This window comes from Acaromyces ingoldii (genome assembly GCF_003144295.1).
Source record: "Acaromyces ingoldii strain MCA 4198 unplaced genomic scaffold FA10scaffold_1, whole genome shotgun sequence".
In the NCBI taxonomy this organism is placed as follows: domain Eukaryota; kingdom Fungi; phylum Basidiomycota; class Exobasidiomycetes; order Exobasidiales; family Cryptobasidiaceae; genus Acaromyces; species Acaromyces ingoldii.
In genome coordinates this window covers 4398880-4412720 of record NW_020290247.1, presented here as the reverse complement: position 1 = coordinate 4412720, position 13841 = coordinate 4398880, and the positions used below count along the sequence as shown (strand labels likewise).

The window sequence follows — 13841 nt, the reverse complement described above, 5'->3', positions numbered from 1 at the left end:
TGAAGAAGTGCGACTCTGATCTGTGGAAGCCACTTCAGGTCAGGCGTGAGCGGAGAGCAGAAAGCCAAATGAAGACCAAAGCCCTGGTCGGGAGGGTGCTTGGCGGATGGTATTTGTACCGATGAATGGTCTCGCGAGCGAAAATACAACAATGGTAACACAGAGACCCGATAGCGAGAGAGAAAAGAAAGGAAAAGAGAGGCGTTACGAAGCTGAGGCAACGACGCGGCCACCGAAGCCATTGACGGCGCCGTCACCCACTCCTCGTTTCCGCTTGCGCGCGCCAATGTAGTGCGAGACTGCAAAGCACTGTCAACAACCAAGCTCTCTTTGGGTCAAAGGACTGGGACCACTCACAGCTGAAGGTCTCGGGTAGCCATTCCCCATTGTTGATGATGAGGACACGCATGAGGTCGTGGTACTTGAGATGCGGGAGCAGCTTGGGCGTAATGAGAAAGTATTGTCCAGCTCCTTCTCGGCAAGTAACATCGACCATCTGGTCGTGAACCGCTCGCTCTGCTCGCTGGTCCATACCCTGAATTTGAGACGAAGGAACATCAGCTTATTGCACGCACCTCCACGCTGGACCTGAGCTCACCTGGTTGATCTCGTCGACGAGCGAAAAGGGTGAACGAGACAGCTCCAATAAGCTCATGAGGTACAGAATCGTCGAGAGTGACCTTTCGCCTCCAGATTGACGTTGAGCGGTGAGGAGCTGGAGCTGCTCCGTGTCGCGGAATTTGACCAGAATGTCCATTCCCCACTTCTCATAGTCATCGTTTCGCGAAATATGCACTTCGCCCGCACAGCCAAGCTTGCTGAAGGCGCGCGTGAAGTTGTTGTTGACCGAGTCCCTGATCACGTCCAACGCCGGCAGCCAGAGCTCCTCGAGCTTCTTGATGTCGCTGTCGAGCTTCGCCTTGTCACGGTCACGCTTCAAGATACTAGCCTGAAGCTTTTTGATCTCGTTCTTGCGCCGGTTGTACGCCTCCATGATGCCTGGACTGATCTCAACAGTGGATTCTATCTCGACCGATACCTCCATGTGCTCGTGTTGAATCTCGTGCAGCGGCCGATCCTGGAAGACGCATTCGATCAGTGAGATCGTCATGGCCATAGAACGGTAATCCGACTCAGCTTGACTCACTCTACGGGACGGATTTGCATCCTCTTCTTCGTTTCTCCGGACCACTTCCTCGTCCGAGTCGCCCACCAATTGAGACGCCTCTGCACGGCAGCGTATCGCATGTTCTTTGGCCTTTGTCAATTGTTCGGCAGCTGTAATGAGGGAATATTATCTCAGTGCTGCGCTTTACGACAATGGAGATGTAGCGCACCTTTCTCAAGAGCATCCTGCGCATCTTTGAGGAAGTCTTGATTGTGCTTTTTCAGACTCCTCAGGCTTTCGTACTTGCTCTTGTTTTGAGCGAGGTCCAGCATTAGAAGCTCGTACTCCTGTCGCCTTTGCACTTGCACGACCATCAAATCCTGCGGGAAAAGTGAGCTCGCCTGAACCTACGGCACTCTTCAGAGGAATCGCACCCACCTTCATTTTTCTGGCGTGCCCAATCATGTCATTGTTGAGCTTGCGAAGCCGCTGGGTCAACCGCTCTTGCTCAACCTGCGCCGTAGGTTTCTTAATTTCCTCTTCCAGAAGGTTACGCTTCGTGGCCAACGTCACCCTCCTTTTCTCCCACTGTGTGCGCGCCTTGTTCGCATCAATTTTCTGGCCCTTGAGCTCTTCCTGGCGAGCTTTGGCCTTCTCTCTACGCTCCTTAAGCTTCTTGACCTCCTTGTCCGCGGCCGAGCTCTGCGCCTCTATTTCGCTCGTCTGCTCGGCAATCTGCCTCATCTCGGCATCGAGCTTGCGCTTGAGATTGATGTCAACAGAGAGTGTGAAGATGCGGGCCGGCTTGAAGCTTTGAGAGGTCATAGAAAATTGACGCGAGCCATACTCGGAGCGAGAGACGTTGTATTGTTGGGTACCAATGATGTAGCGACGGCAAATCTCCGAGTTTTGCACGGCGTCCGGGTCGACATTCGTTCGTCTCGTCGCGGGCTTTCGATTGGAAGTACTTCCGTCAGCTTGGAACGATCTGAGGCGGCCTGGGGGGAGACACTCACAATCAGGTGCAGGTTTGTCTTGTGGCAGAGGCAGCGGAGCACTGCATCGGGTCCCTCGATCATATCAAAGAGGTAAGAGTCGAAGCCGAGATAGCGGATCTTCTGCTCTGCTCCCTGAGGTCGCTCTTGCAAGAAGGCTTCAAGGCTTTTGCCGTCACCCCATTCATACGCGTTGACCCGGAATCCCTCAGCCTTTACCAGCCTGTAGAAGGTGTCATAGTCGGCCCGCGTTTCACAGACGAACGTCTAAAAATGAAGGCGTGTATCAGCCTGGCTGTTGTTATACGTACCCTCTTCAGCTGACTTACCCTCATGAGGTTCCAATTAATCACAGCCTCGACCGCCGCCGCATTTTCTGGGTTTGGCACAGAGAGTTCAAGCATGATTGGCTCATGGACCTTCTTCTCAAACAGGTGCTGATTCTTGCGAAGCCATCGGACGGCCTTGGCGGTATGGGCATCTTTCTTCTCCAGGTCCGCAAGTCGACGTTCTTTGACGTTGTCCATACGACCGAGACTGTGTGTGCGCCAAGGTCAGCAATGGCTACAACGGGCGGCCAGGTAGACCTACTCTTGCAGAGTCGCCGTCTTCTTGTTTTGCAATTGCCTCATGGTACTGTGTAGGTCGTCGAGCTCGTTGCTCTTGTCGCTCAACGACTCTTCAATCCCTCGTGCAGCCTCCCTGAGGTTTCTCTACACAGATTGAAGTCAAAGTCAGAAGAGTAAGGACGGAAGGGTAAATTAAGATCCGACGCAGCAGAGCAAACGCACCAACTCGGCGTCAATAGCAGATGTGTCCCCGACATCAGGCTGCTCGCCGATGTCCTGTTGAAGCTCCTCAATATCGCGCGCAAGCCTCTCGATCACCTTTCTTCGCTGCTCTTCCTTTGCCTTCAAGGTCGACTGCTTGTCCTGCGTGGTCTCGTATTCGGTCGTCTATCGCAATCGAGCCAGCCAAAATGAGATTGGATGTCTAACTCGCTCTATCACGGTACTTACCAGCGATTCGTGGGCTCGATGAATCCTCTTCAGGTCCCGAATCAGCGTTTCTATGGCTTTAGAGACGTCGTTGATCTTTAGTTTGAGCTTCTCGCTGACGTTTCCGACTGACCTGATGCAGTAGATTGCGCCCGTCAGCACAGCATACATCGCAGGATTGGAAGAGGGCCACCTACTCTAGCTTTTCATCGAGCGGACTGAGGATGTCCTTTAATTGGTTGAAAGTGTCCTTGTGTTTGTTTCGCAGGTCTTTGTACTTCTTGTACCGCACTTGCGCCTCGGTGTACTCGGCGATTGCGATTCGAATGGCCAAGACTTTGAGCTGGATCTCCAGCTCGTGACGCCGCTCCGCACGCCGTACATCCCTCTCCATTTGCTCGTTTCGATTCTCTAGGTTGACGCACTCCTCCCTCTCAGTCGCAATCGCCTTGCTGGCGGAAGCAGCCTGTCGGCCCAGATCGATGAGCTGGTCGTGCCAAGCGAGCATCGCGGGGCTCCCAGCGGCCTTTTGGGTCTCACGGAGCAGCTCGGGCGGCGACATCCTGGCAAAATCTGCTACTCGGTCTTGCGGCAAAAAGCAGCAGAGGTTGCCCATATCGATGCCAAGCCTCTCGACTAGCTCGCTGATGGCCCTGGCGGACGAGGCTCTGCCATTAAGAGACCAGAGCGAGGTGCTGCTAGCACGCGTGATTGACCTGCCAATGACAAAGTTGGGGCCATCCACATTCTTGAGCTCAACTTCTGTCGAGCCGTTCTCTGCGCCTTGCTTGACATAAGAGGCAACATCGTTTGCACGACCCAAGATGTGAGGCTTCCAGCCGAGACCGAGACATAGGGCACTCGCGATCGTGCTCTTTCCGGTGCCGTTGGGACCCACGATCATGTTGAGGTGCGGCCCGGGAAAGAACTCGACGTCGTCATAGGTGACGAAGTTTGTCAGCTTCACTCGGACGATGGACCCATGCACGAAGCTAGTGAGAAGAGGGAAGTCAGCCTAGCAAAGCGACCCAAATTCCGGTTTAACATACCCATCGCTGTCTCGCTTGAAAGCAGGGGCGTTCAGATGGCGACGATGGCGAGCCTCAACTTGATGGCGTCTTGCTCTTCCGTCGTCTTCATCTTCTTCATCTCCTTCCCCTTCTTCATCGTCCTCCCCTCCTTCTTCATTGCCTTCTTCATGACTTCTATTGTGCGAAGTGTCACCGACGGACGATGGACTGTGGCTAACGATTCTCCTAGAGCCTTGTGGTGCAGACCCTTCTGCAGAGTCACCCGTGAGACGCCTTCTCTTGCTGGTGCCGGACTGTTGAGCAACTCTTCTCAGAGGACGCTTCTCCGCTCTCTGCTCCTCGCCGTCTGAATGTTCTTCGTCGGTGCGTGTCTGATCTTCTTCCTCGTGCCTCTGGCTCGAGTCCAGTTCGTCGTCCTGACTTTCCAGCCTTCCATCAGAAGTGGGCCTGTGACTGCGGCGAACTTGACTTCTGCTACTGCCGCTAGCATCAAGAGAGTCGTCGTGCCGCTCTTCTTTTGTGGCCTGGCGAGCGCTCCGCGAAGACGGGCCGGCGGCGCGCTGACGATTGCTCGAGCTCGAGTCCATGAGGGGTGCGAAGGACGATGCTCGCGTGGTGCCGCTCGAACGAGAGGCGATGTGAGCTTTGCTGTCTATGTTTTCGTCACTGATGCCGCCACTGCGACGGCTTCCGTTCCGGCCGCTCGGATTTCGACTGCCGGAAGCACTCCTTGAACCAGCCATAGTGCAGAGCTGCTCTGAATGCGCCGCTGTGCGCTCTCCTAGCCCCTAGAGGTCGGCTTCCCTGTCAAGTGACACGACACCTCGATTGCACTAGGCGAGCGCACCGTCCTGGTGGCGGATCTCAGCGAGGATGCCAGTCGAATCACAGGCGCAGCAGCGGGGATGATAGTGGTGATGATGGTACGACGCAGGTTGATCTCTGCACGCGTCTCCAGGCGTGACGCGCTTCCAACACTTATTTTTTTTTTCAACAGGCCGGATAGGCTAAAAATGATCCCTCGGTCCATAAGACCATTCAGAAGGGAAAATGGACGATGCTGAAATCGAAGCCGTCCTGAAGTGGCTCGGATCTTCATCTTCAAGCAGAGAGGTGGAAAGGGAACAGCTGCGAGATAGACCCTTGGCATTCTTGGAATCGCACCTCGACCTTCTCCCGTCTCACCTCCTGGTGCTCTTCAGCAAAGCACTTTCCGTGCGTCAGCGAGGGCAGGTGGCTAGAATTCGTGAGCGACGCAGACACTTTGCCGAAGCGAAGCGGCCGGAGCAATTGTCGATTACTGAGGCAAGAGCGCGGGACCCGCTGGCCTTCAAGCAGTACATGGGCCGGGCCGAACTCGGCAGCAGCAGGATGGGATCACAACCACCCGCATCACGCCTACAACAAACCTCTGCATCTTCACCTTCGGCACCGCTTGAGGGACAAAGGGAGAAAGTGACGGATCCTGAAGACGTAATGAATCAGCCGCGGTTCCAGAAGCTCGTCAAACGATACGATGAGGAAGAGCTGCTCGGCACTCTGAGACAGCAGGAGGAGCGTGAAGCAGAGACTATCGAGGAGGTCGAGTCCGACGAGCAGGAAGAAGAGGAAGAGGAGGAGGAAGTCTCGGAAGGAGAAAGACCCAGCAATGAGCCCAAAGAAGAAGACGCCATTGCAGAGGAGCAGAATAATGAAAAGGACTTCCAAACATACATCCTTCAAAGGTTTATCCAAGGTGATGTGAGTCGTCAATCACGAAAGGGTTGATCTTGGCAGCTGAGGTAGAAGTCTGACCACTTCCATTCTCACAGCCTCGCCTGCCTGCATCTCTGTATGCATGTGATTTCGATGACGTATGGGACGGAGACGTGCAAGTGGGAGCCAACGCAAGGGACGCACAGAACCTCGACGACAGGATTAGGCGAGCGCCGAAACGCTCCAGCGAGGAAGCATGGTTCGATGAAGAGGAAGAAAGCTAACTAGCGAAACGACTCACCGACCTCGGAGCTTGGCAGAGCTGAGGCCGACCCTCACGAGCGAAAGCACCCCACAGGCAAATGAATCAGCGCTGCAGGACCCGGTGCCCGTTAGGGCAGGTCCGAGGATTAGCGCCTGCTAGGCAAGGAATACGAACGCAGGGAACACAAAAGCAAGCTAAGCAGGTCCGGCCTGTCAATCAAAAAAACAAAATCGAAAACAGGCTAGGCAAGGTGCAAATGATCTCGGATTTATTTCCTGTGACAAGATTCAGGGCCCGAAGCTTGGTTTCAGCTAAGTGAACGCATGGGAGCGGGGTGCCTTTGGGCGACATCGGACGAACATGTTCGGGGAGGGGCGCAGTCCTGCGTTGTGCTTTCAACGCGCGAGATCAAAGGCAGGATGCCGGCACAGACAGACTCGTTCTTGGCCTGCTTCCTATTTCCTCGCAGACTTCCCACCCCACTCCGCCTTCGGTGCAGCAAGATGATCTTTCCCGCAAACCGGTAGCGCCATGACAATTCTCGAAGAAAACTCCCGGAGCTAGTGCCACCGTCCGCCTGGAAGAAGACGAGTTCGGGATGAGAGGCAGCGGGTACATAAAGAGGAGGAAGACCTCGTTCCTCATCCCGATAAATCATCCCTACCGATCTTGCCCTTCTCTCCTTGATCATCATGGCTTCCTTCGCTCGCCTGTCGCTCCTCACGGTGGCGTTCCTCTGCAACTTCGCTCACTCCTACCCAGTTGGCATCGAAGTCCTAGCACCACGGCAATCGGGCGCCCCTGCATGGGCTTCCGCTGCCTCGGCTGCAATTCATCCAGGCGTCAACACCGACACGCAGGGCGGCAGCTGCACGTCCAACTATATCTACTACGACACCGTTAGCCATGACATCTACATCGGCCAGGCGGCTCACTGCGCCTCGACGGGTGGCAGCACCGATACGGACGGCTGCAGCAGCGGCACGCTGCCCGAGGGAACCTCTGTCACCGTCGTTGGTGCTAGCCAACCCGGCACACTTGCCTACAGCTCCTGGGCTCGAATGCAAGCCCGCGGGGAGACCGACGCAAACACGTGCGCCTACAACGATCTCGCTCTCATCAAGCTCAACCCAGCCGACTATGGCAAGGTGAACCCCTCGGTGCCGGTCTTTGGCGGACCGACGGGCGTGCGAACAACGGGCCTCGCCGCAGGCGAGCCGGCGTACAGCTTTGGCAACAGCGTCCTGCGCCAGGGTATCAAGGTCTTCCAGCCAAAGTACGGCACCTCTGTCGGCGACCAGGGCGACGGCTGGTCCCACCAGACGCTCCTCCAATTTGGCATCCCCGGCGACAGTGGCTCGGCCGGCTTCGACGGACAGGGTAAAGGGTACGGCGTGCTGAGCACCCTCGCACTCGCGCCCATCCCCACCGTCAATGCGTTCGGAGACCTGCAGCGGGAGCTCGCGTATCTGCACACGATTCCCGAGTTCGCCAACGTGCAGCTCGCACTCGGCACAGAGGCATTCGCCGTCAGGCCACCTTCGCTCGTCAGGAAGTGATATCCTGTACTGTACGGTTTTGCGCGGTGAACAAAAAGTCATTGCAGCTCATGAGCCGTTCGCGCTCGCTCGTTGACTCTCAGACTGTTGATCGGATTGCTTGTTCTCTTTTCTACTCGATGATCGGAACCACAGGAGAGTGCGTGAAGCTGTGTCTCTACGCTTAGGGTTTGACGAGAAGTGATCGTCTGTGCCGGAGCCAGAGGGAAAGAAGAAACGACATGAGTCTTTGTCTTTACATCATTTCGATAAAAGATATTGGGAACAGTCGGGTTGGTACGGATTAAGAAGATAACAGTGACGACGGAGCTGGTGTAACACGAGAGCCCGAATCGTTGAGGAGGAAAGAAAGCCTCTACTTGCGGCTTCTAAGATTCCTTTGAAAAGGCGGAAGGTTTGTCAGTCGCTTCCTTCGAGTGGGGACTGGTCCTTCTCGGGTCTGCTTAGTCATCGAGGTCGGATCCTTGGCAGTCGAGAGAGCGTTGGTGTCGGTGATCGAAACCATCTTCGCAGATCCAATCGCCACCTTGGCCGACATTCCATCAGTCTCAGCTACTACATCATCTTCCTCGTCCTTGACTTTAGCCCTCTTGGAGCATTTCTGTGACGACTTTGGCATTGAATTTGTTTGCGAGCGCTTATTGTTGTCAACGGCGGCATCGTTTTTGCTCTCGTCACCGTTCTGCTGCAACTTCTCTGCCTGACGCGATTCTCGCCTTCGCAAGGAGATAGACGTGTCCCTAGCGTCGGCCAACATCGCCATACAAGCGACTTCTCGATCCTCTTCAGGCATTTCCGCGAGGACCTTGTGGAATTTGTTCGCCCCGGAAACACTTCTCTTCATCACGCGCGCTACCTCCTTGTTTGTCGGTGCCATTATTGCTTGTGCCGTTCCCGTCGAACTTGGGTTTATGACTGCTTCAATCTTTGGCAAGAGAGTGTCGAAGTCTTTTTCGAGGGAGGGCGAAGGTAGCATGGATTCGCAATGTCCATCGGAGTAGGACCCAGTTGGCGGCGGTGTCGCCGAGAGCTGGAATCTCAGCTCCGCGACCTTGAGACCGGCATCGACGACCATCGCATCCGTTTCTGACGATGATGAAGACGGCAACAGCTGAGCAGCAGGCTCTGGAGAGCCAGCTGCAGGAGGATGCATCATCGGTGGACCCCTTCGCTCCACCAATTCTGGTAAAGCCGATAGAACGTCCGTGAGGTCGAGAGGCACCACGTTAGACAGAGTATGAATCGGCTCGCTACTAGCCCGGTCGCTCGGTACGCATACATAGGGGCTTGCGACTGAGAGTCCGTCGTGCTTTGGAGCAAGATGGGAAGCAAGCCCCTTTTGTGCCTCGAAATTCTCCTTGCTGTAGATCCGACCGGCGACAAGCCCGTTGCAAGCGCAAGGATCCGTCTGAGTGGCGATGTCGCAGAATTGTCTGGGTTGCATCGAAAAAGCTGTGGATGATGTGTCTTGACTGAAGTTTGGTGGCGTAGTTAGCATTTCTTCAGTCGCGATTTCACTTCGTGTGTCCACTTCCGCGGTCCCGCAAACCTCTCTCTCGGCAGTTCTGGTTCCGTATTCGACCTCGTCTCGAGAAGCGCATCCCTTTTCTTCGGCACCAGAAGATGTAGTCTGTGGCGTGAGAGCCATCTCCGGCACGTCTTCTGGCACGTCCTCCTCGCTGATCAGAGGTGACGACGGCGGAGATCTATCGAGAGATTCAAATACCTTGATGTCGGAACACCTGCCTGAATTGATCCGGTTAGGGGTGTCGTCGAAGGTCAAGAAAGAAAAGCACTCTTGGCTGCTGCTTTGGTGGGGGACATTTGCCTCTTCAAGGCCGCTTGTACTCTTGGCGGTGTCCCGACTGTCAACCGCAGACCGCTGTTGCACCTGTGAAGCCAAAAAATTCTGGGCAGTACTCTCTCGATTACTGCAACAAGAGGTGTTGTCTTCCTGGATCGCGTAAGCTGAATCGCCATGCGAGGTACTGTTGGCCTCCGCCACAAATTTATCGCCTTCTGGATCCTCTTTCACCAATCCCTTGTAGATCATCCTCATGTGGTTGGGTGTTGCCTGAAGGTGTCCGAAGGGAGTTTTGCTCGGCGTCATGACCTCGTTGACTCCTTCAATTATGCAAGGCTGGCGATTGCGTTCGCGCTGACCACGCTCGAACATGTCTTGCTCAAAGTCGAGATCAGCTTTCCTTTCAAGTTCGGCTCTAATGCTGCGGGCTTCGACGTCTTCCTCGGAGTCCTGATCCTTGAGGAGCTCTGTTGCGGAGATTTGAGGCACAAAAGATGACATGGGAGGCTCGTTTGACGGTGCGATGCGTGCGACCGTCTTCTCCATTTTCCTCTTCTTCTTCTTTTTCGACGACGAGTCGCGCGCGGGCGCCCTCCCCTTCGAAGAGATGAGTGTTGGTCGCATGGCTCCCGAAGTTGCCACCAGAGCTAGTTGCGTCAAAGGGTCAATGTCCTGCTTATCGTCAATGTCCGTGAGCGAATGATGTTCTGTCTCCTCCTGATGAGCGTCTTCGGCGACAGGAGCGGTGACGGCGGCAGCGGCAGTGAGTGACCATTTCTTGTCAGACACGATGATGAGCTTGCTGTCGCATTGCGGTTCCAGCGGTGGAGTCCCTGCGTAGCTCGAACCATCTGCGTCCTCGCTGCACACTGAACGGTCGTCGTTACCTTCGTGGTTGTAGGCCTTATTTTTATTGTCATTGAGCTGTCCTTGCTGTTGCTGCCCTTCTTGTTGATGATGTTGACGTTGTGGGCTGTTTTGCCATGAATGTCCACTGCCGATGCCTCCTTTTGATGGACCATCTTGTTTGGTTGAAAACGCTAGATGAATCGGACTAGTGTTGGTGCTTGGGTAATGGGCGTGGGTGGGCGACTCAGCGGGCTCCCTCGCGAAGAGCTGCTCATCGCGTATCGTTTGCTTGCGATTCTGGAGCTGTTCCTGGTCGCCGTACTGGTATGAGCCTGTAATTGTGCTGCCGTTATTGGAGTCCCATGCGACCCAAGCATCGACTGGCAACGGTGGAACGCTATGCAGTGGACGTGGTTGCTGCTGCTGCTGCTGCTGCTGCTGCTGCGCAAGCAGGGGCTGCTGGCCAGCGTGAACCATGCGACTTTGTCCGTACGGAAAGCCTTCAGCTGATTGAGCCTGATACGAGGTACGGGGTTTAGAACTTATTCAGGCAATTGCTTTGGACCGACAAAGGAAGGTTGCTCACCTCGGTGTCCACCTCAGCGAAAAATGGATCGAAGACCTGATGCTGCCCGCCTCGCGACGACATCGACACGGCTCGAGAATCGACGATGGCGGTCTGCCAAGTGCTTGGAAAGGTGCAAGTAGTAGCGCCACGGGAAGGTGTGTCGTCGATGAGAGAGAGAGAGAGAGAAGGGATGGGGGAGATTGGGGTGCTGTCGAGACTGGGAGGAGATAGGAGAGAGAAGGGCCAAGCGCAAGCCTGACGAAAAGCCCTACGCGACCGAGTCACGTCAATGTGGGCAGGCGGGTCGGTGAGCGCGCGAGAGGGATAGAGAGATGGCCGCTTTCCTCCCGTCCGCTAGTCCCCACTCCAACACCTCCTTTCCGTCCAGCTCCGCCCGCTCTTGTCGGCAAGGCAACTTTTTCAATAGCGATGCGTCCTCCGCACCACCTGCTAATCTAGTGCAACTCTGCCCTTTGTCTCAACTTCCGTGACAGCGCAGGCCGTCAATCTTAGAGATGATCAAGAGGGTGCTGCCCTTGTAAAGATACCGCGTGAATGTGTTGCAAAGAAAGGTCGCACATCTCTTTCAACTTCACTTCACAGCCCTTCATAAGGATGGCATATATGGCTTGTCTGTCTGTCATGAAGCACGCGCCGTCTTGTTCTCAAAAATCAGGGCGGCAACGAGCGGAGATGGATCTGGAAATGTTTCAAAGGCCACGGGGCTGGTTTTGTTGTCTTCTGTTGTTGTTAGACTAATGTACTGTACACAGAGAGAGAGAGGGGGCCAAACTCAGAAGCGGACGCGCTTGGCCGGCGAGACCCTTGAGGATGTTGCCGTTGATGAAGCGCCCTTGATCATCTTCCTCTTGGCCTTTCTGCTAGCAGTCTCCGCTGCAGCTGTCGCGACGGCAGCGGCTTGCGAGCCGCGTCCACGCCCATGAGTCGCCTTGAGGATCGACTTGGGCGGCGGTGCAGCAAGCCCCTGCTCTTCCTCTTCGACCTCCTCTTCCTCTTCGGCCTCTTCCTCGGCATCATCACCTTCCTCGTCCTCGTCTTCATCCCCGTCTTCTTCTTCCATTTCCTCATCATCGTCCTCGTCCTCATCCTCATCCTCATCCTCATCCTCTTCCTCGTCCTCGTCCTCATCGCCGTCATCAGCCTCGACAGTCTCGGGGACAGCGTCGCCGGTTACCCTTGCAAAGGCAATCCTCTGCTTCCCCAGCAGGCCATGGTCGCCAATGGCACCATTGAGCCGCATCTCCTTGCCCTCGTACTTTTTCCTCCACTCCTTTCGGGGCAGCACCAACCTCTTGAGTCCGCCATCGGACAGAATATGCCTTCGCGCAGCCTCTACCTCGGCCTTGTCCGCTTCGTCGGGCTTGGCATAGTAGCCCAGGGCGCCCACAGACCAGTCGCGGAGCACAATGCGGGCGGCGGCAAAGGGGTCTGGCATCTTTCCCTTCATCATCCGGCCGTTCTTGTTGGCCACGGCAATGAGAAACTCTTCCGTGTCTTTCTCCAGCTTTTCTTTCTGCACCTTCCAGCGTGGCTGCTCGTTGTCGCCGTCGTCTTTGGGAACATAGCTTCCAAATGCTGGTGTGTTGTATGCCATCATGAGGTCAGCCGGGTGGGCAATGCGGCGCATCAGGGCGTACATCAAGGGTAGCGGCTCTCGGATCTTGTAGACATGACCTGAATTGCGAATCAGGATGCGGTGGGCGGCTTCCTCGTCACGCTGCTGAATGCCCTCTTCTTCGTCTTCGTCCTCATCCTCATCGTCTGACTCTTGGTAGGATGCAGGGTTGTTGGCCAACCTGGAGCTGGCTTGCACGACAAAGGGCGTGTCGAAGACCTTTGCCTTGGGCAGCGAAGGCGCCAGGATGTTTGCCAGCGAGGTTCGTCCGGACTGCGAGGGGTGGCCATCAATTCTTTGTACTGGTTGAGATCGCTAAAGCATGCACCACACTCACGTTCTCCAGGCCGATGATAGCAATGGCCTGTGCTTCGCCATCGACGGCAGCATCCTTGGCGAGGATGTCTTCAATGCGGGTGACCAGGGTCGCGATACCAGCTCCCTCCCTGGCAGGGATGCCGTGAGCAGCCGGTGCGGGGCTGCAGAGAGCGTAGACGGTTGAGGAGTACGTTTTGGCGACAATAGCCATCCACGCGGCGAGCGTCTCAAGAGGAACGAGATCTGTCGCGGTTGTCAGTCGGCATTTACCTTCCGGGAGAAGTAGTGAACGCGCTGTCATAAACTCACCTGCTCTTGTCATGGCCACAACCAGCTCCACCGAGCCCTTGCTTAGCGTTCGAATCGTCTCCTCCAGAGCTGGGATGCGCCATGACTGGGGATCCCTAGCATCAAGGAGGAGCACAACGGCCCTGATGCGAGGATCCGCGTCTTTCCCCAGCGCAGCCGAAAAGTCGTCGAGGTTGCCCCTGAACAGGAGAGGAGCTGCCGATGTCGACGTCGTTGCAGCACCATTTTGTCCCTCGGCCTCTACATCCTCTTCGTCTTCGCCGTCTTCACCAAGAATGTTGTCCTCGACTTCGTCCTCTTCCTCCCCAGTTTGCCTGGCCTCGCGGGCCTGTATGCGCTGCTCCTCGGCCAGCCTTCTCCTCTCTTCGATCTCATTGAGCAGCTGCTCCTTGTAGGGATAGCTGTTGGGAATGCCGGGGTCCTGGCGCTTCTTGCTCTTCCATGTCTTGTCCTTCTTGGCCTCTCGCTTCGACTTGCGGTGGTGCTCTCGCACCTTGCGCTGGATTTTGGACCTCTGCTTTGTCCCCACCCTCTTCGAGGCACCTGTTGCTCAGTTGCGTCAGTGCCGGCAAACAATGACGAAATATTTCAGTCTCTTCTTCGTGGCGTAACTCACGCTTGTGGACCTTGACCATGACTGTAAAGGATGCAAGTCTGGAGAGGTCGTCGTCGTCGAAAGGCTGCAATTCCTTCCCTTCTTCTCAAA

At 55.6% G+C, this 13841-nt stretch overlaps 5 protein-coding genes across 5 annotated transcripts; 2 read left to right on the top strand and 3 right to left on the bottom strand.

The window, feature by feature from the left end:
- Window positions 1–64: 64 nt before the first annotated feature.
- Window positions 65–5055, bottom strand: FA10DRAFT_238401 (P-loop containing nucleoside triphosphate hydrolase protein). The gene is made up of 13 exons (XM_025519139.1): window positions 4151–5055; window positions 3299–4093; window positions 3123–3234; window positions 2895–3059; window positions 2695–2816; window positions 2433–2640; window positions 2125–2370; window positions 1547–2059; window positions 1338–1488; window positions 1148–1278; window positions 599–1078; window positions 358–535; window positions 65–299 (listed from the first exon to the last, which is right to left on the bottom strand). Exons 1-13 carry the CDS (start codon window positions 4873–4875, stop codon window positions 205–207), a joined length of 3921 nt encoding a protein of 1306 aa, XP_025381592.1. The 5' UTR covers window positions 4876–5055; the 3' UTR covers window positions 65–204.
- Window positions 5056–5182: 127 nt separating this feature from the next.
- On the top strand, window positions 5183–6111 carry FA10DRAFT_283971 (hypothetical protein; the record flags this gene model as incomplete). The annotated part of the gene is made up of 2 exons (XM_025523881.1): window positions 5183–5872; window positions 5944–6111. 2 exons carry the CDS (start codon window positions 5183–5185, stop codon window positions 6109–6111), a joined length of 858 nt encoding a protein of 285 aa, XP_025381591.1.
- A 487-nt stretch (window positions 6112–6598) lies between these two features.
- On the top strand, window positions 6599–7829 carry FA10DRAFT_48053 (hypothetical protein). Its single transcript, XM_025525509.1, has one exon. The coding sequence runs from the start codon at window positions 6785–6787 to the stop codon at window positions 7649–7651; it is 867 nt and encodes a 288-aa protein (XP_025381590.1). The 5' UTR covers window positions 6599–6784; the 3' UTR covers window positions 7652–7829.
- Window positions 7830–8006: 177 nt separating this feature from the next.
- On the bottom strand, window positions 8007–10953 carry FA10DRAFT_299670 (hypothetical protein; the record flags this gene model as incomplete). Its single annotated transcript, XM_025524748.1, has 2 exons — window positions 8007–10820; window positions 10891–10953. 2 exons carry the CDS (start codon window positions 10951–10953, stop codon window positions 8007–8009), a joined length of 2877 nt encoding a protein of 958 aa, XP_025381589.1.
- Window positions 10954–11590: 637 nt separating this feature from the next.
- FA10DRAFT_299669 (hypothetical protein) lies at window positions 11591–13834 on the bottom strand. Its single transcript, XM_025524747.1, has 4 exons — window positions 13752–13834; window positions 13136–13678; window positions 12846–13069; window positions 11591–12781 (listed from the first exon to the last, which is right to left on the bottom strand). Exons 1-4 carry the CDS (start codon window positions 13768–13770, stop codon window positions 11666–11668), a joined length of 1902 nt encoding a protein of 633 aa, XP_025381588.1. The 5' UTR covers window positions 13771–13834; the 3' UTR covers window positions 11591–11665.
- Window positions 13835–13841: the final 7 nt, after the last annotated feature.